The sequence below is a fragment of the Spea bombifrons genome, chromosome 5, assembly GCF_027358695.1.
Source record: "Spea bombifrons isolate aSpeBom1 chromosome 5, aSpeBom1.2.pri, whole genome shotgun sequence".
NCBI lineage: Eukaryota > Metazoa > Chordata > Amphibia > Anura > Pelobatidae > Spea > Spea bombifrons.
In genome coordinates, this window is record NC_071091.1 from 19,001,935 (window position 1) to 19,026,610 (window position 24,676).

At 37.8% G+C, this 24,676-nt stretch overlaps 1 protein-coding gene across 1 annotated transcript; it reads left to right on the plus strand.

Moving 5' to 3' along the window:
- Window positions 1–9,636: 9,636 nt before the first annotated feature.
- Window positions 9,637–18,287, plus strand: TMEM106B (transmembrane protein 106B). Its single transcript, XM_053468184.1, has 8 exons — window positions 9,637–9,734; window positions 11,505–11,726; window positions 14,691–14,754; window positions 14,971–15,130; window positions 15,709–15,849; window positions 15,943–15,992; window positions 16,652–16,705; window positions 17,618–18,287. Exons 2-8 carry the CDS (start codon window positions 11,513–11,515, stop codon window positions 17,748–17,750), a joined length of 816 nt encoding a protein of 271 aa, XP_053324159.1. The 5' UTR covers window positions 9,637–9,734; window positions 11,505–11,512; the 3' UTR covers window positions 17,751–18,287.
- The last annotated feature ends 6,389 nt before the right edge of the window (window positions 18,288–24,676 follow it).

A 24,676-nucleotide genomic window follows, 5' to 3' on the forward strand; every position in this document is an offset into this window, starting at 1 on the left:
GGCTGTATGTAGCTGGCACCATATGGGGTTATATATTTCCTACAATATGATAAAGCTTTAGGTTTGTAGCTTGACATCTGAAAACGCAGTGCACAAATGCAGAACCCTGTCCATAATGGCTTTATTTCTATTTTATATTATAGTTGAAAAGAGACAATGGGTGACCTAATCTTCCACACTCTCACAAAAAGATTTCCAACCATCATTTATTAATGTTTTCAGATAAACTTACTAAGAATGTGTGAAACTTAAGCAGTGAATTTAAAAAAGATTTTATCTTTTTTCACTTTATAAATACTTTGTATTGTTATGAGCTCAGAAACCACGATTAAAATAATTACTTTTCATTTGTTCATATCTGTTCAATTGTAAAAAGCATGAAATATCAAATTAGGAATTAAAAGGCATTGAGAACATCTCATAAGGGAAGAGTAATTTATCCTCCACTAATTCTTACTGTAACTACAACCATATAAGCTCCTTGCTTGCATAATTTCATGTTGTGAAGAGGAGATAAATTAGCACAGTTCAGGGAACTCAAAGCACAGCTCCTTCATTGTGTTAGCAAAGTCACTAAAACCTTGAATGACCTGCTGTGTAAATGCCAATCATCAGCCTAATGCCTGGTGCTTAAACTGTGATTTTATGTGCTTCTCATATACACAAAGAACTGAAATGTGCATTGTTTGAAATGCAAATGCCTATGAACATTTCCACTGTTATTTACTCAGCCAGGTGTAAGGACAAGAGGGAAGGATCCAAGCACTGACTAAGTGATTATTATGCCCAAAATGTATCTATCTAGTATAAACATAAAGTAAATATAAAAATAGATATTTTAATGTCAAATCTATAAATAGGTATGTATCAGTATATATGCATATAGAAATATAAACAACAAAGGAATAGGAAAAGGGTTGAGCTTCATGGACAAGTCTTTTCTCAACCTAAACTACTACAACTAAAATGTTGAGCCATATGGATTACAGATCACTCCAAATGATGTGAAGGTCCATATTTTTACTTTTTTTTAAATGATATTCCAAAAATAATCTTCACAAAGAGCTGGTCACTAGGTGCCCATTACATTAAGTAACACCAAAAGGCAGTTGTATCTTTTACTTCTTGTAAATGCTTTTTAAGTAGTCCCATAACTTTAGAAATGTTAGAGTATCCTCTTCTGGGACTAAAATGTGGGTGATGACATGAATTCATGTGGTGTACTTTTTTATGCATGCACAGTGCCCACATTGTCCTAATTTTTTGGACACCCCTGGGACACCCAGTAATGAGCCAGCTGTTTGTTCTGTAAATTCGGGACTGTTGGTAACAATGGTATTGTTGGTCAGGTCTAATCAGTATACATAGAATCCCCTTTAATCCTTCTACCGCTAAAACAATTGTAGCTATTGAGAAACAGATACACAAACATACAATTTTTTGTAAAAGCAAAAGTTTTTAAGATCAAGGATTGTTCAATAAAACAGTAAAAACTAAGCATGATATCAGCACTCTTTGATGCAAAACATGCACATTATAAATGTGCCCTTCATTTGTTTTATGCAAACAAAATATCAGCAAACAGAAGGCATTTATCTTACTTTAAAAGGGAATTATGTTTAATTATGTAAGTAGGTAAATACAAGTGAGACTGTAAATCACATTCATGACGGCTTAAAAAGCTTTATAATAAACAATGGAAGCTTATTATAGAGAAGGCTTTATTTCTGGCAGAATTCACTAGGATGGATTTTCAGAATCTTCATGGAAATGGCTACTGATACAATAAAGCTACAGAACCATTTATTAAATATATGCAGATTTGTGCAGTTTTATGTGAAAACAAATTACGGTATTTTAAGATCATTAATATTCTGATATTCTTTTGACAGAAAAATGTTGGTAGAATACTACATCTGAAAAATAAACATAATCATAATTTTAACTTTATGATTAAATATGGTATGAAGCAAGAATATCATTTTAATCAGCATATTCAGGACTAGTCTTTGATCCAAGTTGATCAAGGAATGACCTAAATGCATCTGATTATGTCAATGGCTAAATCTGCTTTCCTTATCAATAATATATCGCTGTTCAAACTGTCAACTACTTTTGTAAACAGTTCTCTGCTCAAAAAAGCTTTAAGAATTCATGGTGCATAAACAAAGTCAACATACCAGTTAGAGGAGGAGAAATCAAGAGGAACGGAAGAGATAGAAAGAAGAGATAAAGGGAAGGGATCAAAGAGAAGAGGGAAAAATAAAGAGAAAGAGGAGAGAAGGAGAAAGGGGAGAGAGAAAGAGAGATGGGAGGAGATCAGGGTGCTGGGGCAAATCATATGTGTGCAATCTAGGTGCTGGGGCCAGTACTTTGTGCGCAATCTGGGTGCTGGGCAGTTCTGTGGATGCAATCTTGGTGCTGGGCATGTCCTATGTGTGAAATATGGGTGCTAGGACTGAGTAGTGTAGTCGAGAGTTAAAACTACAACTCCATTGTATACCCTCTTGTCACTAAACTTCAAAATTAAACCTTTTTTGGTTTGAGCCCCCTAAGGGTTAACTGGTTAACTGGTATCAGTCATTTTATATCATCTAAATCATACAGTTTCCCATCCTATCATGGGGTGACTTGACATGGCAGTTGAGCTTGTGTACTTTGGGCAAAATACTGTACTAACTAATAAATATTTTGATTATATATTTGCAGTTATGGATTTGATTAAATAAAAACATTCCTAGATGATAGACAATATATATCATTGTGTTATGTATTGCATAATTATAGGGAAGTGTTTACAGTGAGGAAACCAATGCAGGGCACATTGCCACAAAAGAGTGGCCAAAAGGCAAGTCATGTTCTCTGCAGCTTTTACTTGTTTTTTAAGCATAATTATATTTTAATTAAGTATTTAACTTAAGGGAAGCAGTTATTGTAAGACTTTCTATGGGAACTGACAAAACTGGACAATCAAAGGACCTCACAATCTACAGGAGTTCACTATTTACTTTGAAAAAGGGGATCGGTGCAAATGCTGTTTGTTGGTGGTATTCTCTTTTTAACTATCCTAACCGTCTGGTTCCTTAAAAGTCTGCATTTTTGGTTCCTGAAAAAAACAGGACAGACCTTGTCATATGGTGAGTTTAAAGATGTATTCCTTAAATACGTATTGCAAATGGAAATATGTGTTATGGTGTATGTTTCCAATATTTTTTAACATTTTTGTCATTATAAAAGTTCATATTTATGGGGTGCTACAAAATAAGACCTCATTTAAACTTGATAACGTTTGTCATCAAATAATGAAATTAAAGAAATGCAAGCATGATGCATAATTACTGTATTACGTTCACATCAATACTCAAACATAAACATGTGAATTAACACCTTAAGGACTGAGCTGTTTTTTCCTTCTTGTACCCTTCGTAACCGAGGCTCTTTCAAAATTTTTGCGGTGCTCATTTTTAGCTGTAATTTTCTTCTCATTTATATACTGTTTTTTTTAGGGCAAGAAGGGCTTCCTTCAGATACCACTATTTTGATCATACCATTTAATTTATTATAAAAAACATAATAAAATATGGTGAAAATCTTTTTGTGACTTTTATTTGAAAAATCTTTTACTTATCTACTAAAGCTAATAAAAAAAAACCCAGCTAAATAGATTTTAATATTTATCCTGTATTTAGAAATACCCAATGTTTTTTATTTATTTTTTGCAAGTTATAGGGTAATAAGTAGCAGTAGAGTATTGCTATTTCAAAACCATTTTCCCCTAATCTTCCCCAGTGTCTTATTTGGGACATCTTTGAAGCCAGACAATTCAATTTAACCCCATCAAACCAAACACCCCATCAGCCTTTGCCAAGGTTTGTGGTAGTGATTTTTGTGTGTGTTTTTTCCACAAATTCGAGCAAATACGGTGTATATATATATACCGTATTGGCTCGAATATAGGCCGCACTTTTTTCCCCCACTTTAAGTTTTTAAAGTGGGGGTGCGGCCTATATTCGGGCTCTAGCGCCCGACGCCCGGGACATGCAGTCCCGGGCGCCGGGCAGGCAGCGGGGTTAAGATACAGATCCCCCGCAGCGGTGCAGGGGACCTGCATCCTTCTCCCCGATACGCTCAGACAGCCTCCCTTGCCAGCACTTCCCACGGGGGGGGGGGGTGCCGGCACGGGAGGTTATCTAAGCGTTTTACCTCTGCCCACCCCCGACTTACCGGAGCAGACTCCCGGGTGTCTTGCGGGGCCGGCGGGAGACATTTACGCAATACGCGCATGCAACTTCCGGTATTGCGTAGATGTCCCTCGCCGGCCCCGCAAGACACCCGGGAGTCTGCTCCGGTAAGTCGAGGAGGGGGGGGCAGAGGAGGACAGCGGCAGCGTATCGCGGGGAGGGAGGACAGCGGCAGCGTATCGCGGGGAGGGAGGACAGCGGCAGCGTATCGCGGGGAGGGAGGACAGCGGCAGCGGATCTCGGGGAGGGAGGACAGCGGCAGCGGATCTCGGGGAGGGAGGACAGCGGCAGCGGATCTCGGGGAGGGAGGACAGCGGCAGCGTATCTCGGGGAGGGAGGACAGTGGCAGCGGATCTCGGGGAGGGAGGACAGTGGCAGCGGATCTCGGGGAGGGAGGACAGCGGCAGCGTATCTCGGGGAGGGAGGACAGTGGCAGCGTATCTCGGGGAGGGAGGACAGTGGCAGCGGATCTCGGGGAGGGAGGACAGCGGCAGCGGATCTCGGGGAGGGAGGACAGCGGCAGCGTATCTCGGGGAGGGAGGACAGCGGCAGCGGATCTCGGGGAGGGAGGACAGCGGCAGCGGATCTCGGGGAGGGAGGACAGCGTATCTCGGGGAGGGAGGACAGTGGCAGCGTATCTCGGGGAGGGAGGACAGTGGCAGCATATCTCGGGGGGGGGGACAGAGTGGCAGCATGTTTTTTTTGGTGCTTTTTTAAAGAAAAAAAACTTTTTCTTTAAAAAAGCACCAAACTTTTAGGGTGCGGCCTATATACGGGGGCGGCCTATATCCGAGCCAATACGGTATATATATATATATATATATATATATATATATATATATATAATATAAACACTGAGATGCGACAAAGCGCTTTCTTAAATCTTAGTTACACTGCACCGCAGCTCTAATGTGCTAATTACAATATTATGTCAGCATAGACTGCATACTCATTGACTGACTTATGGATGCTTATATTGCTTTGTTTCCTTCTGTGGTAAGTGGTAAATAGAGGTAACCCATTTGTGACATAGCGTTGATGGTATGCTCTTGGATTAAAGCAATAACCAATTCTTTAATAGCTCAGCTGGTAGAGCAGAAAAAACAACAACTGCTATATAAAAATAACTCATTTGGGAAAGTGAGTGCAGTTAAATGAACCTTATGTTTGGTTCTCTGACAAAATCAGTGATTCCTTCTTGAACTTCATCCCTCATTTGTTAGTAGGGGACAGCTGGCAATGAAGACGATTGTCCCCTGGTCTGCTGAGATGTAAGGAAAAAAACATTTTTAAGTATCTGACTTGCAATTTCACATGTAGCTATTAGGAACTTAGGCAGCATGTATACTAGATCACTTCCAGGTTCTTTTCATCCATTCTATGCAGTTCCATTTGGCAATTGTGTTAGGTCGGACTGAATAATGCAAACAAGCATACTGTCTATCCAATCTGTATTATTGGCTTGTTTATTTTAATAATCTAAAACGAAATTTGGCAGTGGCCCCCAATCTGCCACCATCTAGATTCCAAATAGCATCCTGATATTACTGGAGCCTATTTTTAATATTTTATGGAACAATGTAATTCTATTAACTCATCCAAAGCTATCCCTTGTGATGTGCAGATGTTAAGTACTTTATCAATCAATAGTATGCAGATATCATGGAAAATGTGCCATGTGCTTTATCAGTCAAAATTATGTACTGGAAACCTTCACAATTTAGGTATCAAAGCGTTGCTGATTTTTTGTAAGCACGAACAAGTAGATGAAATACTGGTACTTCTTGCTGATAGATATCTGGTTTAATTCATGGTTATGTAGCTTCTTCAGCACACATACAGTACATATGCCAAACAGCACACATACAGGCTGGCCATCCATCTGAAAAGAACATTTAAAAAATGAAAAAAGTTAAAACACGACAGATTAGCAGTGGTAAAATTGTTTTATGTGGATAAGGTATGATACTGAAAACCTCTATTAATATGGTATATTTCTCATAACAATTAAATTATTGTTTAATAATTGCCATGACACATTTCCTTCATTAAAGACTAGCACATAAAAACTATTCTGTCTTATAATGATGGATAGTACGTTGTACACACTAGTCAGCAACAAGTGAAACGTATATGTGTCTTGGAAAGTCACCCTAGTCAGTGGTTACCCTTCCCACACTCTCGAATGTGAATGTATTGTTTAGTAACGATTTGTCAAAGCTAGAACTTATCACTGAATCCTTAATATTGTGTAACTAACAGGAAACCTCACTAAACACCTTTGTGTGAGTTGACCTTTAATGGACTGGCCTCTGATTATATATTATCATGTCCTGAGTTATGGTTTATTTAATTTTAGGAACAACTTTCACAACCAAAAGTAAATACAAATGGCTTATTACTCTCTGCATGCATAAGGTGTGATGTCAAAGCACTTTTTTTCTGCTGACAAGTACAGATTGGTAAGTGCTGTGAAAGGTGTTTGTGGGGAGCTAACTGTCGATGGTGGGTAAAGATTTACTACAAAATACTGTTTACGTTTATCAAAACTGCACATCCCTGTAGTTTAAGCCTTGTAACATCCTATGGACAATATTTCATTAACAAGTACGGTCATTTTCTATTACCTGTGCAGTTTGACAATTTTTGCCTCACTCTTGACAGAAGCCCCCCAAGTTACACTCTGTATAAACGCACAATGTTGCATATACATGTGCAGTTATGCCAGAGCCAAGCAGCTCCGAAAGGTGTTTTACACAGAAACACAGAGCAGAGAAACAAGGCACACTACTACATAAGGATCGTCACGGAGCTGGCTAGTCTCGACTACCTCCTCTTCCTTGGGCTCCCTTAGCCTGGGACGACACACTTTCCCCGTTTCCCCAGTCACTAGCCGAGACTCAGTGTAGGGTGAAATCAAAACAAAGACTGATTTATTTTAGACATACAGGGCTGGTTACATCCAGCAAAACACATATTAACATAAAACAAGATATTGGAACACAAACGGCCCCCTTAATCTGCCTCCCAGAGACAACAGGGGCAGTAACGGGATTAACAATACAATAGGGGTCCCAACCTCCACTATCTATCATGGCCAAAATCAGTTCCAGGGATGGCTGGGGTAAATGTCTGTAGTAGTGGCACTGGGGGTGGGGGGAACTGACTTATACAACAGTAAACTAAAACAATGGCGGTCACTCCCTGGTGGCAGATCCTGGCTGTCTGCCAGAGATAATCCCCTCAGCAAGGTATACTTGGGGACAGCCACAGAAGTCTTTACAAACCCAGGGCCCATAGTCAATAGGGAGGAGGCTGGCTCTCAGGCCTCTCCAGTGGGCCCAGTGATGGAGGGTTGCGTCACAAGGATTAAAGAAAAAAAGATTGGTATACAGCACTACAGCAGTAGTGAGATGGTGTACGAGCCAGGGTACCACCAAGTCCTTCAATAAATCCAAAATAAAGAAGCAGAGGCTCAGCACTCAAATGGTAAGGTGAGTTTATTTCACACAGGCGACATTTTGACACACAGGTCTTTCTCAAGCCTTAGAAACATAAGTGCACACGCTCAAATCTTTATGCAAAACAAGTGATTAAGGGGTCGGACACACCCGATCCTACATAATTTAAAGTGACAGTGCAAACTGACCAGTCTATATATAAAGTGACAGTGCAAAAATAGCCAATGTGTATATATAAATAAATATTATATTCAAAGCCTGACTAAATCTGAAAGTGAAGTGAAAAATATACTACAAATATATATCTATTATCATACCAAAAAAGTGTACACAGAGTCACGTGAATGCACGTCCCATGACCCTGCTCCGTTCCTGCTTTCCCTGGGCGGGGCAAGACAACTGTGCGCAACACAGAAGGAAGCAGCAGGGCCTCTGCGGAAGTCTGTGAGCGACACCGAGATCTGCAGTTCAGGTAAGGGGGTGGGGGAGGGTCTATGAACGAGTATGTGTGATTGAGTGAATAAGTATCTGTGAATGATTAGTATTTGTGAATGAGGGAATGAATAATTGTGTGTGATAGCATGGATGTGTAAGCGGTGGGGGGCACGGCATAGGGAGGCTGTAAGTCATGTGCAGACCCCATACTGCTGGCAGCACTACACAAAGGGGGCAGCTACCAGGTCTCAGCATGTATTGGCTGCTTGTGCATGATAGGAGTGTGATTGCTATATTAAATATGATTGCTTTATGATTATATCGAACAGCAATGATAGGAGTGCGATTGCTGTTAACAATCATATATATACGAGTATTGTTATTGATTTTTTTTTGTCCAATTTTGGTGTATTAACCACACTTTTATTGAAAGTAACACACCAAAATTGGACAGAAAAAATCAATAATATTAATATATATATAATTGTTAACAGCAATCACACGCCTATCATGCCCAGGCAACCAGTATACGCTGGAGCCTGGGTACGATGGGAGTGTGATTGCTAAAAATCATATATATATATATATATATATATATATATATATATATTATTGAATTTTTTTGTCCACTTTTTTTAATAAAAGTGTGGTTGTTCCTTTTTTTTTTTTTTTAAGGTGTGCGGGGGGGTCATGTTTGGTTTCGGCTAAGTGAATGCTGAATTTTCAGTTTCGGGCCAGAAAACAACCCCTAATCAGAATACTTTAATATGCATTATACCTTAGCAGGGCCAAAAGTTACATAGAAAGTGATGACAGATAAGAACCATTCGGCTCATCTAAATGTATGCAAGCGTATCATTGTTATTCACGTGTCATGTCGCAGATGTCTTTATAAACTTTAGCATCCAGTTGGTTGCTCAGTTTTTACCACCGTAGACACACACATTAGTCACGACTAGTTATGTTGAAATGTTGTGCAAATCTCGAGAGGCAAACCATAACTAACTGCTCATGTTTACAGCACGTTCACAAATTTAAAGAGAATGTGAAGATTCTCCAAATACATCCTAATACATAACCAATTTCATTTCTAAATACATTTCTTGCTGCTTATACAGACGCCATTACAGGGCACCTAAAGAGGGACTATTTGGGGAGATATGTAGACAATTCCTATATGAGACAATTTTCCAAAACCTAGGAACTTTACCTTGAATTCAGAATATTTTGCAGGTAGCCATGCTTAATATCATTTGGCCTGCTCATTAACATGTTAATGCATATTAAATACCTCACGTTCGCTGTTAGTTATTGTACAGTGTTATTCACTAACTTACGGCGTATATTACCCCAAAACGTTATCGTTTTATATCATTTACATTCCGAACGCCGCCTAACCATCAGGAGTATTAGTCAGATAAGGCGGGCGAACAGGTTTGTCCTAGACCTCTTCCTGTAACAACATGATGTCATTGTCATGTGACTTAAACCGGGGGACATGATTGGTTGCGTCTCTTTGTCGAGCACTGGCAACAGAGGAAAAGAAAGGCTGGTTTCGAGTGTTTACTTGATGCGATTTTGCAGCTGCCTTCATATCGTGAGTGTCCATGATTTCATTAATTGGTGGTTTAAGTCTTTAATAGCGCAAGGTGACTTTGTCCCCCCGATTTTACAGCCGTGTACAGCACTTTCTTTGACATATGTTTTGCCTTTATGTTGTCATTCTGTGAAATACAGGTAGTTGTAGTTTTGGCCTGGGTCGGGTAACCTAAACACAATCGTTTCCATGTTATGAAATAAAACGACGATGACGACGAAAAGCTGTAATACAATAGCTGTGTTTTACTTAATAATCTCTGATGACAAGAAATGATATCCTGCTATAAATCAGGCTGCATTCTTAGGGATCAATTCGTTCTGTTTGGCCACAAATTCGGTCGTCAGTAAGACGCATTGATTGTTTATGTTTTCTTGTACATGAGCACATGGTATAAAGGCAGTTGGTGGATATGTGGAACAGGCTGCCAGCAGAAGTGGTAGTGGGTAGCTGTGGCTGTTTTTTTTTCTTATATCTGTTTGTCCAGCATGGAAATCATTGATAAATTAATATTTTAGGATTTATGAGATTTGCGCGATACTCAACTTCGGTTTAGATTTTATTATATCCGCTGGTAAGTAATATTTAATAGGTATTCTTACTAACTGCCACATTGTCCGTGATCCTGTTTTATTCAGTTTATTCCGGAACTAGCGGCCATTGGCGGGTTAAAATAATGTTGTGCAATAGTAATACGATAATATATTTTTTTATTGTGCCGTTGCAGCCCCGTGACCTCTTTCACTGATATATAGCTCCCTAGTGGGCTTATTTTTTGTTTTCACACCTAACTTAGTTTTTATTTACGTATTTTAAGTATCGGGGGTTAGGGTTGTAAGTATGAGAGACAACTTGCTTATCTAAAGGGCAATTGAAACTGAGATAAAGAGGTTGTTTTTAGTTTGTGGGATGATAACATGCAGGTAACAGCAAATTCATTGTTCTGTTTAATGGCTGAGCTATTTTCTGCTGTTTAACGCATGCAATGAGTTTCATTACCATCAGCGATAGACGGTTACCTGTCTTCATGCAGCCTTCTTTATTTAACTAATGTTTAGCATTGAAGCCAGTTCTGGGAGCGATAGAAAAAAGGAGAAGTGGGGCTTTTTGTGCCCTGAGCTGCTCATGACTAAAGCAAGGGTGTCCAATTATTTTCTGCAGTGGGTAACATCAGAAATGTATGTGTGCATGGGCCACGCTGACTTTTCATTGACAGAAAATATGCAGCATGACACCTTTTAATTATATCGTGAGCCAGACAGACAGTGGTACAGCATGACTTCCTGTCATTACATAGCACGCCCTACCTGGATGGTAGTACAGCATGACTCCTACCATTATATAGTGATACAGAACAGATGCTGGTACAGCATGGCTCCCATCACTAAATACTGAGTAAGAGATTGACATTGATACATCATAACTCCCATCGTCATTTTCATTTTGACATTTCATTGCTTTTTAACTCACTCACTGTCCCACTCATGCTCTAACACTCTCTCACACACACGCTCTCTCTTTCTGGTTTTACTTCCACGTAAAGATATTGTTACAAGAAAAAAATAATTTATAATATATAATTTATATACACCACAACTGTATATTGTGCTCTCTGAATGCATATTTTATGATGTTTCTTCTTGTGAATGTGTTTTGCATAATGTGTTTTTCCTGCTAAAATATTACGATGCTGGGCTGCTAAGGTTGCCTACTGGGCTGAATGTTACAAGCCCTCAAACAGGACAATCATAGTATTTTCATGTCTTGCAGTTTCTGCCATGGGGAAGTCATTCTCTCGCAATCCACCCCAAACTTTAAAAGACGGGCTTACTGAAGGAAATTCACCATCTGAAGATAGAAATAGGCTGATGAATCCAGAAGCCAGTGAGGAGAACAAGAATGGTGATGTATCCCATTTCCCATACGTGGAGTTCACTGGAAAAGACAGTGTAACTTGTGCCACTTGCCAAGGAACTGGTCGAATACCAAGAGGTGAGTACACCTATAATTACTTTGCTCATAAAATGATGTTCGCTTTTGATCCTTAAAATAATGCCTGTTTTTTCACATGTAAGTTTTCTGATAGTTTTTACTGCAATCGTTTAGGATTCTTTCTGCTTCTACCTCCTGTATCATGGGAGGTCCTGCTTACATTCAAAGAAACATATAATTTGATGACATTCGGCTTATCTAGTCTGCCCATTTATTCTTGATGTAAAAACTCTTTATACTCTTAATGTCTTTGGTCTTATCTTAGATTCTTTATATATTCCATGCATGTTTAAATCCCCTCACTGTATTACCTCTACTACTTCCACTGGGTGGCTTATCTGTTAAAATAAGCTACCCAAAATTTTCTTGGGGCCTGACAAAAAAATATATAAAATAACAAACAATACTCAAGGTGACATCATGTATAAGGCATTATGTAATGTTGTTTTCTATGTTAATTTAGCTCAGCTCAGTGGGGTCAGCAGACCAATAATGTCCTCACAATCAAACTACTCAGATGAGCAGGCTCAGGCTGTTGTGTGTTAGAGGCCAAATAAAGTTACTATTACTTTGCATACAAATCGTCATGCTCATAGTTGGACTTTCATGACAATCATTAAACATTTTGTGTTACTGGGGCAAAGCATTGCATGGCGTTCTTCAAACTGCTAAAACTTTTACTTAATGTGCAATTTGTCACCTTATGCAGTGCCGTTGGTTCATTGAAGCCACCCCCCCACCTCTTGCTGTTTTTATATATATATATATATATATTTTTTTTTTTAAGCTCTCTCATATAGCATATTGATGGTTTGTTTCTTTAAATGGACCATTAGAATAACCTCCATGTTTGTGGTCGATTTATGGCTAACAAGTTCTCCTGAGAATCGGATGTCCTTTATTAATGATATTCAAGTTCAGCTGTTCCAGCTCATGAACGTATAGCTGTTTCTTGGCGTATATAAACGGCACTGACCTGCTTAGGTGGCATAACTGATGATAGGTTTAGTTCTATAGCACCTAAACATTACATTTCATACCTTTTGTGCGCTTACTGCAGTTTTTTAAGCTGAAAAGGGGAATTATATTAATAACGGAAGTCTGTAACGTTCATTGATTCATTTTGTGTCTATTTTTACATCACAGTTCTGCCAACTATGACAGCTAAGTTGTTGGTGGTTTTATGGCAGAGAAGTTTCTTTGAACCATTTCATTTTATTTTAACTAATCTTAACAAGTGACTATTATTTCTCATTCCATTCATTTATATAGCGCCAGCAGATCACATAGCGCTTTCTAATCATTCGGCAGGATAAATTTAACCCCTTAATGACAAAGCCCGTACATGTACGGGCTCAAAATGCATTGTTTTCAATGGGTTTAGGGGCTTCCCATTGTTCTTAAGGGGTTAAAATCACAAACAATAACAAACCGGAACAAAAGGAGAAGAGGGCCCTGCTCGTATTAGCTTGGTTGAGGGGGGAAGTGAAACAGTAGGAATGGAAACAATTTTCACAATTTGTTAAGTTCTTTTAACTGATGTCATTTCATTCCTTTCATTAATTCTTAGGTAAAACGGCGAAATAACCAGCCTGTATGTGGCAGACCTTCCCCCTGCCATGGAATGCGCATCAATCTGTCAAGCTGTTTTTTTTTTTGCCAGTGACATCATAGGGTGCCATTGGGTTCTGTCCTGAGCCTAGCCACTATGTGAGGGTGCATTGGGAGCAAACACCTAAAGAGCATGTGCACGCATGATTTCCCCGCATTCCCATCTGATTGATATATTTTTGTTAGCTTTAACACCCTACAGTACTCAACCTAAATCTTCATTAATGCACATGAGGGGATGTCGGATTCATATTAACCCCCCCCCCCAATGTTTTTGCTTTATCAAAATGTGTCTGTTTTTATGGGTTATGTATGTCACAAAAAGCTTGTAAGATTTCCAATTATCAGTAGCGTGTAATCTGCTAATATTGCAGCCCCTTCTGACAACTTTATCAAATCTACTTGTGTAGCATTTTATTGAAAGCAACATGCTGTGAAGATTGTGTTTAATGAAAATAAAGTGATTAGAAATGGCTAACTTGATTTCAGTAGCTGCACACTGCATGAAACCGCAGAGGTCAAACTACTAATCGGATATAATTTGTGTTACATCACATGCTTTCACATCTCATGTCTGTATCAAAGGCATGAATCGTTTTCGTATCTTAAATGGAAAATGTAATCATTTTGCTATGCATGTAATGCGATTTTCTGGCAATACTTGAATTATTTCTAAGTTTGTTTTTTATCATTTAGTTATTCTTTGAGTGTACGCTCCTGTTGATTTAAGGTCTCCGGTACCAATGTATGTGTGCTTAATGTATCTAATGGTCAGCTTGCGTACCTGTACTGGTACCTGCTCCCTTTTGTGCACTGTAAAGAACTAAGTTCACCGGATACATGTGTGTTTCTTAGACTTTAATTTCTAGCCATATTTAATTCAGAAAACCCAAAAATTTTGGGATAGGAGCCAATAGAATTAGAGCAGATATTTTTTATTTGCAGTCAAGCTCCTAATAGGTCTTCAGTGAGGCCATCGTCGTCTTCTGTACAAATATGTTTGTTCATTTTATTTTTGATTGATGTATTGTTATAGTGTTGTTTTGTATTCTCCCGGATTGTTAAAGTGTTAGCAATCTGCCGATCAATAAAATTACTTGGCGAATAGCACTTGTCTGCAAAACCCAATGTGTCTTTCCTATCAGCTATGTTCCTATAACCCGGGTAAACTCATATAACAGTGGAGCTTAAATATGACAATGGTAGTTTTTTTCTTTTAGTACCTTAGTCACTGTTGCTATGCAGAGGTAACAAAGAAAATATAAAAAAAACAAGACAAGATACATTGAGGGATTACGTTTATTTGTCAATTTTTTTTTTTGGCTAAAGTTACATCCCTCCCCAATTTTGTAGGTCGAGAAAACCAGCTGGTAGCATTGATTCCATACAGTGATCAGAGACTGCGCCCCAGACGGACGTAAGTAAATAACATTTTTGGAGCACAATTGTGCTTTTAAATGGCGATCAACTGTGTAGATCTGACTTTTTTTGTAACTAAATATTTATATATCTATATTAATTTAATTTTAATTTTTTTTTTTTTTTTTTTTACATTTTTGACGTTGCTTGGTTTCTGAAAAATGTATTGAAACTGAATATTTTCTGTTTGTGTTTTTTTTTTCTCTTCTCCTAGAAAACTCTATGTCATGGTTTCTGTCGTACTCTGTTTACTCCTCTCTGGCCTGGCTTTATTTTTTCTTTTTCCACGTTCTGTTGATATACAGTACATTGGAGTCAAGTCTGTTTATGTTGGCTACGATGAAAGTGGCTCTTCGGTATATTTGAACATCACTGTAAGTTTTGTCTACAAATCAACTATAATAAAATATATAAGTTCTTAGTTGAGTTGAGTTGGTTTATAGCTATTTAAATGTATGTATGTTTGTCTTGCTTCAATTGACTTTTTGCATGAGTCTTCCAGGAGTGATGGCTTTTATAAGTTAGAAAAATCTAAATAATTAAATTCAGCCAAGAATAGATACTATCTTTCATTTCATTGATCCACTGGGGTACATGAGAAGTAAAAGAATACATTTATCAGTCAAACATTTCTTGGTTTCCGGGTTTTTGACTTGCTTTTCATGTAGCAATAGCTGTTAATTGGATAAGCATGTTCCATATCTGCCCTCATTCTCAGGTAGCCACACTTTTGCACCTCAAGCTAACCAGAATAACCCAGGAATGTATTAGCTGGGTATTAAGTTAAAACAGGAATGAAAGAAAAAAGTTTCTACTTTTTTTTATTTTTTTATTTTTTGTATGAAAATACTCCATTTTTAAAACAACCTGTTAATGTCTTGGTCTTTTGTGAGCTGGATTTCTCAAATCCCTGCTGGCTGACGTCTTGATGTTTTTTTCTTTTTCCCCCCAGAGTACTCTTAATATAACAAACAACAATTTTTATTCTATTGAAGTGGATAATGTTACAGGACAAGTTCAGTACTTCAAAACGGTTATTGGAAAAGCAAAACTAAACAATGTTACCAGGATTGGACCTCTTGACATGAAACAGGTAAATAAAAGGCAGACCATTTTAAAGCAGATTTTTTTTTTCTTTTCTGTTGCTGTAACCCCTAAACATGTTTTTGTGTTCTTCTGTTGGCAGATTGACTATATGGTGCCTGCCAAAATAGGAAAAGATTTTGACTATATGTAGTAAGTAATGTATTGCAACATTCTCTGCTAATGCCATCAAACATTCCCTTACATAATTATTTATGGAACTGAGAAGGCCATCATATCTTCCCGATTATACTGACAATAATTTGAAATAGATCTTCTACTTTCCATATAGCATTCAGACAGCCTTGACTTTCATATCCAAGATTTAGCCTGTACTGACAACACTACCTCAAACATTTCTGATGGTAATTGTGCTGCAATCATCATAACCAATGTTGCTGCGGATTGCTCTGTTTTTGCACAAGGAATTCTTTTTATAGATTATCCTTGCAGTGCTGACTGAATCCAAGACTTATTCTATCGACTTTATGGCCCCCTATTTCAAGAGCTTCAATAATTAGATTTCTCAAAATTCACTTTCAGACTTTCTTCATAAGCCCAGTACCACAATATTGTGCACTTAAATAAGATTGGAGAGGCCTGTCTGGACACAAGTTTTCACTGTAGCACTGAACCTTGTGTGTTGAAATGCCTGATTTAGGCTTTCCATTACATCATTTTTTAAGTTGCACAAAACATGCAGTAGAACGATAAAAATATATACATTTATGCGTATGTCAGGTGATTTATTATGTGCTAAACAACATAAAAATTTCCAGAATGCTCACTTATTTTTCTCATTTTCTTAACAGCACCTACTGTACCCTTCCAAGTATAAAAGTTCATAACATTGTGGTAAACATGCAGTAAGTATTCTTGTTCAATATGCAAGTCTCCAGTCAGTATGCTATAGGTTGTGTAACTTCTGTATGACAATATTACCATCGTCTTGTCTAATATTACTCTTTTAGTGTATTTCTCCCTGACGCCTCCAATGCACTAGTGATATAGCTGTATCTCGTGTAACACATTATGTTTATACCGATAACAGGGATATACTGTTTTTGTAGTATGTAAGCACGGCAAACAAATTTATTTGGATTATTGAGCCATAAGTAAGAATGTGAGTAAATCCTAACTTGTTATGTGTGTTAAGCCAAAGAAAGGAAAAAAAATCATCATACCAAAATCAATGTTTGCATTAGGGTTTAAGAGGGTTAGACTGAAACATAATAATTATGTATAACCATACCCTATGCCCTGTGTTTAGTGCCAAATATAGGACTTTGTTTTAACACTGTTCGAGAAAGGCAAATATCCTGGCCAACCAGGGGCGTAACTAGAAACCTCAGGGCCCCGGTGCGAGAATCTGTTAAGGCATCCCCCCCCCCAACGCATCTATCCCTTTCTCACGATCTCCCCTCTCCCTCTCTACCTCCCCTTCTCACGATCTACCCTCTCCCTCCCTACCCCTCTTTGTAGGTCACTTACCGTCAACTCCTGTGTTGGGAACGTGAGGCATTTTTTTTTTAATTAAAACTATCCATAATGGGGAAATTAGTATTTACATTGTAAATGTTGTGTACAATACTGGCACATATAAATACTAAAAATACACATATGCACATTAACCATTAAACTGAATCGTTTTGGAGGTATAGCTATTAATTGGGAATGTTTATTTGTTCTACAACAGCTTTTAGAGGCACAGTGTGTAGAGGTTGATATGTGAATGAACATGCTTTCAGAATCTAATCTACAATTTATCTTTTTTTCAGAGTTACGGTGACTATTTCCTACCTAGGACACCCAGAGCAGTTATCCCAAGAAGTTTACCAGTATGTAGACTGCGGAGGAAACGTAACTCACAATCTTGTCCAATCAGGTCTTACTATTTTCAAACAGCCGTGAAATATCAAATGTTGAGGGAAAAAAACTGTTGGTTTTTGGCATGTTTAGGCCAAAATTTCAATGTGGCGTTTGCATTGAGGCTTGCTTTGTATACGGCTTAGGAGGCTGCCGCTGTAACCAGAGGTATTGATAGAGGTAGACTGCGTTATAATTCTGTATAAAAGATATTTAAGCTTTGAGTGCACAAACACAAGTGTGTGGGGCTTGTTACTTTAGTAATTACAGTATATGTAAATACACCTGTAAATAGGAAATGTTTCCATGTATGTTTAGGAATGCAGTTGATCTGTTCTCCGTAGGTTAGATAACTAATGATTAATATAACATGTTTTAAGTAGGATTTTGTTTGATTTTAATAAGTTGCTATTGTGTTCTTTGACTGTTTTATGTTAATCTTTTTAGGTATGTTTTTGCTCCCTTTACTAATAATTGTGCAATGCATAATTTTACAATTTAGCAAAATTGTCTTTTGTTTATTGCTAAAAAATTGTTAGAGAATACGTCACATTTACCGCTGTAAATAAACTGTAAAAGTAATTTAATTTGGCTTTAAATACTATTAGGCCTGGATTTCTGTGGGAAAATCCATACGTACCAAACGGTGAATTTTAAAGAAATTTGGAGGGTTTTTTTTCTTTGCACCCCATACCATCTATAGCGAGTTGAAAAGGTGTTAAGAAAATACAAATATACCAAAAGTGTGAATTTTTAAAAAAATATCATTATTTTGTTATTTATATTATATTTTGCACTTTCAATCACCGTATGTACAGGAAACATACCCTACAACACCCCCCTCCCCCCCCCTTCTACAGTAGGAGTATTTAATGCTACTGATCACTCTTACTGAAGCCACTAAAATGATGCTACTAGCTGGGGTTTTGTTTCCTTTCTAAAAAAAATATCAAGAAGTACAAAATATCTGTTTACTACCCTTTTTTAAATTAGTCATTGGTTATTGAGAGTTTGTCATAGATACCTATTTATTCTAGGTCTGTTCACTTTGAGTGACCATGTTCTCCACTTTGTATGTCTATCTCCCAGTAAGTTTGAGTCGCTTTCCCAGTACAGGCATTGCCCATAACGTCTCTTAATTGAATCCTCTCTGTCTGCTGGGAACCTCCCCAATTCAACTCCCAGTATGGGTACAGTAGTGTGAAGAAGTGCATCCTTTGTTACTAAACATTAGGAGTAATTTGTCTTCCTATAAGCAGACTTTTACAGCTCTTCTTTTACATCTGATGGAACCCAGATTTTTAGCCAGTCATTTATATACAGGCTAAGCAAACATGCTTTATGTGGAGTACTTACTGTAGATGTGATACTGCTAGACCGTGATCGGTGGAAACAGTGCATTCATTGTATGAATGATCAGGAGTCAGTAGTAGAAGGTATCGAATAAGTATGTTTTACACAAAATGTACAGGCAGATGTAAAACAGTAATGGTTTAATTTATAGTTTTCTTTGAGTGAAAAACCTTATGTATTTAACACATTATACAGTTCAAGTTTAAAACATTTTCAACCCCCGGTATCAAATGTTCTCATTTATACGGTGAAATGCATGGAAAAGGGCATTATGAACAGGACATAATTAAGTGTTATTGGGCATATTTAAATAAAAACAATGGAAAAGATTGCTTATTAGCACAAGCTGCTTCATTTGTTATATTCTATGTACGATATATCTACCGTTTTTTCCTTTTTCTATTGTTTAGTTTTATGATAGCTACCAGTTTAGTATTCTAGATCTTTTTGGTAGTGTAATTCTGGGACATTCTGGATTTTCTAACCCTCCCTGACATTTTGAGATTAATGAAAGATGAAGCACCCCCCTGCCACCCTTAAAATGCTGCCAAGACATGCACAATTAAGCACTTTTCAAATCTGGTCTCCTAGAGGAGCCTGGAGAAAGAATCCATAGACAGTCATTACATAAGACACACAAGGAATCGCTGAAGAATCACGAGACTCCTTCACTGCCACCTATGTATCTTAATTGCCAAATATATATCACTTAGATTAATTTTATAGCAAATCAAACGTGAAGAGCCCTTTGTTAAACATTCCTGTGTGAGATCCCCACAGACACTGCTGTGCAGAAAGCCCCCTTGTTACCGTGACAGAGCCCGGGACTGTCTCTACCGGGTAGAACTTGCCCATAATTGCTTCTGTATGAAACAAGCCCTCTCATACCTGGGTAGATAAGTGAGAGGGTGATAGGGCAGATAGGTCATTATCACCCTGCTTATCAGTCCCATATACTTACCCATCACTTTTCTTACCCTCTTTAGCACCATTAGGGTAATCTCACACCCCATCAACCATTTACATAATCTTCATAGTAATCTCCATCTCAAACCCCACCAAACCCATTAATATAGATTGATAGTATTCTGTAAAGAAACTTGAAACCATTTAGATTGAAATATGGTTTTTTTTTTCGATGCCTGTGCAATGAGAACTTGTGAGTTGGTTTATATTTTTGTTCTTGCATTAAAATATTGCACGATTACCATTAATCACTTCTGATTAACATTTTAGCTTTTTAAACTGATTTGCCTGTATTTTAAGGCAAGCTTGTGATGAAAGATCAGTAGACTAGCTCAAAATGAGCTAATTTATATTTAGTATTTTAGCTACAAATTGCCATACTCTGATGAAATTCAGGAAATTATTTGTGACAACTTATTTTTGCATAAAAGAAAACCACTTGGTTTGTACCCGAGTAACATAGCTGCTATTAATAACCTGTGCACTCTATAGGGTGTTTAGATAATGATTCCGATCTGTGTATATATGCTAAAATGTTTGATTTTTAGAAGAAATGTCATCCATCTAGGTTCAACTTTGATATGCAGCAAAGTGATGTTCCATCTATATTGTTCACAAACCATCATTGAGGATGTGTGCAATTAGGTACTATTTGATGGTTTATGCATTTCAAAATTGTTATGTACTTTGTGACATCTTGTTGAATCTAACACCAAAAGGCTTCTGTATTTGTGCAGTTACATGAAATTAACACCATTAAAGGTTTTTTTAAATCGATACCCTGGTTTTATTTTACATCTCGCTTGTATCGTGAAAAATGTTCATCGGTTGTGTATAGACTAATCATTTTGTATTTTTAAGTAGAAGTGGATGAGCAGGGCTTGAGCCAGACCAGTTTCACTTCCCATCAGTGGGCACAGGTAACCACACACCTCTGGAAGGAAGACCCCACTGCTGAAAGCGCCCTCCTTCCCAGACTCGCTTACCAGTCCTGAAATAATTCAGCCTAATACATCCCTCATTTTTTTTTGTTTTGTTAGGGATAGTACCTCTGTGACCTTAATCATCTGTAGCTCTTTTCTAGGGGAATACATATTTGGTGGGTATGAGTATTCTGCAGTTTTAAAGACCATAATAAATGTTAAACAGGAAATGCAATTTTAAACACTTTAAAAAAGATCTTAGTTATATAAATAGTTAATAGGTTAAAAGAAAAATCAGCCATTTGTACACCCCCCACAAAAAAAAACCTGTGTCCCCCTTTGGCCATTTTTTTTTTCTCACAATACTTGCCTATAAACAGTACTTTTTGATCATGCCCTTTGTAAGGGTTTCAAGTGAAAATTCACAAGCTGCACCTGATTGAATAACTATAAGCCCGTGTTGGGCTATGCAATGTAACAAATATATTCAACAAACTACTTATGTCTGCGGCAAAAAAAGCCTAGTTTTGTTTTTCTGAAATTTGTGTTTGGCGGATAAGGCCACAGGGTACTCCAAAATAAACAGTCAAATGCATTGCAGGGAATTATGCCATTTGTAAAACTCTTTTCCTAGAATATAATTAATATGAAGCAGCATGTCAAGGATCAACAATTCACGTTAGATAGTACATGATGTAATGCATTGTACATGATGACATTGGGAAGGTTGCTTTATAGTGTTTTTTAAGTCTTGCCATATAATTTAAAAATAGAATTGTTATCTCAAAGCACATTTTCTCTTGTAAACCTAGCTGGTATTTTAATACATTTAAACATTGATTTCAAGTTGTGTTTGCACCAATACCAAATCCTGGTTGTTATTAGCTTATGATTAAGTCGGGAAGTTAGTGGCAGTTAAAAGCAGTTGTGGGTAGTTTATGGCAATGATGATGGTTAAAGTGCAGTGCATTTTTTAAAATGTTTGTCAAGGTGTTGGGCTGAGAACTTATAATAGATGACTATACTGACTGACAGAAGTATGAGTTACATGTGGAAAGCAAGTGTTGTGAGATAGGGAAGTAATTTTAGATAAAAAGTTTGGTGAGGTCATAGATACTTAACTTACAAAGTCTGGTCCTGCCACATAAAAAGATATGAAGAGCGAAGCACTTTCTTCCACCTCAGGCCCATTGATTCCATTCTGGGTTTCCAAATCCAGCTCTCCTTTTTGTTCCGGGTTCCATGTTGTTTTGTCTTCCTCTTTGCCAAGCCTAAGCACTGTTTTGGGAATTTTCATGATCGCTGCACTTTTTTAAGACGTTTACTACTGGTTAGTTTCCTGTCTGCAGCCAATCTATGGCAGGAAAGTGATCCTAATGAAATCAATGGTGTACATTCGCACCCTCGTCGCAGCAAAATGCTTGAGCTGGATAGTGGCAAGCATATCACATGACTAAGGACGTGTTTGGTCGAACACATCTGCAGGCAAATAGCTGACAGGTGGGGCAAGTGTCAAATGCATATGGAGAGATTCTGCACTCTAGAGTGGGTTATGTTGCAAGAAGATTTCATTCATGTGGGCCTTTCAGTTCTCTTTCTGTTGAATACTCTCTTTATACTAGAAAGTCAGATGGTATCTTTTGTTATTCATCCAGATCGCAAGTAAAATTGAATTTTGATGCTGTTGAAAGCAAAATATCCTGTAAAGCTACAACACACACAGCTGCAGGAAATGAAACCTTCATGGTCTACTCTAATACGGGATATAAAATAATCAACATGTTTCTGCCTCTGATTATTTACTCATTGTGTGTCTGTATGCTGTTTGCTTAAAATATTGTGTATTAGATTTTGAAGCCAGAGTAATTGACAGAACCTGTGAAAGATACAGTTTTAATATAAATAAAATGGTATACTTCTCTGAAAGACATGCAATATCACTTGCATTATTATTATTATTTATTTCTAGAGCCCGATCAGATTCCATATCGCTATTAGTATGATTGGAGAAAACCAAGTTAACATTAGCATAAAAAATACACAATATTTGCAATAACATGAACAAACATAACACATACTAATAGAGAAAGCGAGGAGTAGTTTGCTTCTGCAAAGTTACAAACCTGTACAAACGTTACATGCAGGTCAAGTGCTCTAATGTTTCTTCCAGAGTACAGGCGTATTAGAATGATAGAATGCATTAGTCTCTGAACAGGAGAGACAGCTGGATTTGGCGAGTAACTGGATGTGATGGTAAGAAAGGACTACTAGAGACAATTTCATGGATATAACACAGACTCCTGCAGCTGGTGCAGGTGAGAGGGCCCAAAGCTTCTTGATTTGTCAATTGACCTTTTGATGCTATTTCCCATCTGTTGTAAATGTCATCGTGGTGAGTGCTAACAATTGTGTTTAGAATGTTCAGTAACATCTTCCAACTTTTATGAGAGGTCAGGAGCGATTGGAGCAGATGGTAAAGTAGAGGTTGAATAGATGCATTAGCGTAGTTGTTAGTACTCTGGAAAATGGGGTCAAGGGCGCCTTTTAATGCAGTGCAGAAGCTGACGACGAGAGGGCCGCTAGGGCCGCTGCTGTAGGTCTGCACGAAAGCTTAATACGTTGCTGTTTATATACTTACGTGACTTTGGAGGGTAAGAGCCAGCCCGAGTTAAATGAAACCCATCTCTCAATGCATTACAGCACATATATTCATAACTACACAAATTACCAGCCCCATTAACAGTTTTCAAATGTATTGAAATTACAAAACCACAGTTATTTAAAACAGATATTACTTTCACAGTAGGTAAAAAAACAGCGCAAATAAACTTGCTCTCCTAAAAAGCTAAAAATGTAAGAGGGAGGCTGAGGGAAGGGGACATGTGTGAGCTGCAGGAATTCTCAGAGGGGTAAATGTGTGTATGTATATATGTGTAAGTGTGCATTGTTAGAGTGGCTGTGTGTGTATATGTAAGTGTATGGTTTAGAGTGTGTATGCATGTATGTTTAAGTGTATGGTGTTAGTGTTTTTGCATGTGTATGTTTATATGTATTAGTGCATGGTGTTAAAGTGGCTATGTAAATATGTTTGTGTTCACATGTTGGATGTGCTGTGTGTGTGTATGTATATGTACGTGTATGGTGTTAGAGTGGCTGTTAGTTTTTTATGTATGTGTAAGAGTGTGTATATGCATGTATGTGTAAAGTGTTTTTGGGTATGTGTGTATATATGAATGTTTATGGTGTTAAGGTGGCTGTGTGTACGTATTTGTTAGTGTAAAGCTGTCCTGACTGTCATCATACCTCCCACATCTTATTTTAAAATACCGAACCACAATCATTTTCCCCCAGTTTATTCATACCTTCATTGTCATATTCCTCCCCACCATCATTTCCATCCCCTACCATTTTCACCCCATGTTGCACCACAATCATGCGCCAATAACTTCTCATCATCTCTATACGCATGCTTTGTTTTTGACTTCACAAGCAATATGTCCCACAGTGCCACCTTTGCGCCCAAAATAGCTTGTCAATGCCATCTTTGATCCCCGTTTGTGCCATCTTTGCCCCCAGATTGCCAGTTCGGTTAGTACCCCAAACATCATTGTCCCCAAACAGCCTGCCCTTGCCATCTTTGCCCTCCACTTACACATCTAAGCTAACACACAAACACTTACACATTCATGTTAACATACACACAATTATACATACAAAAACATTACTTTT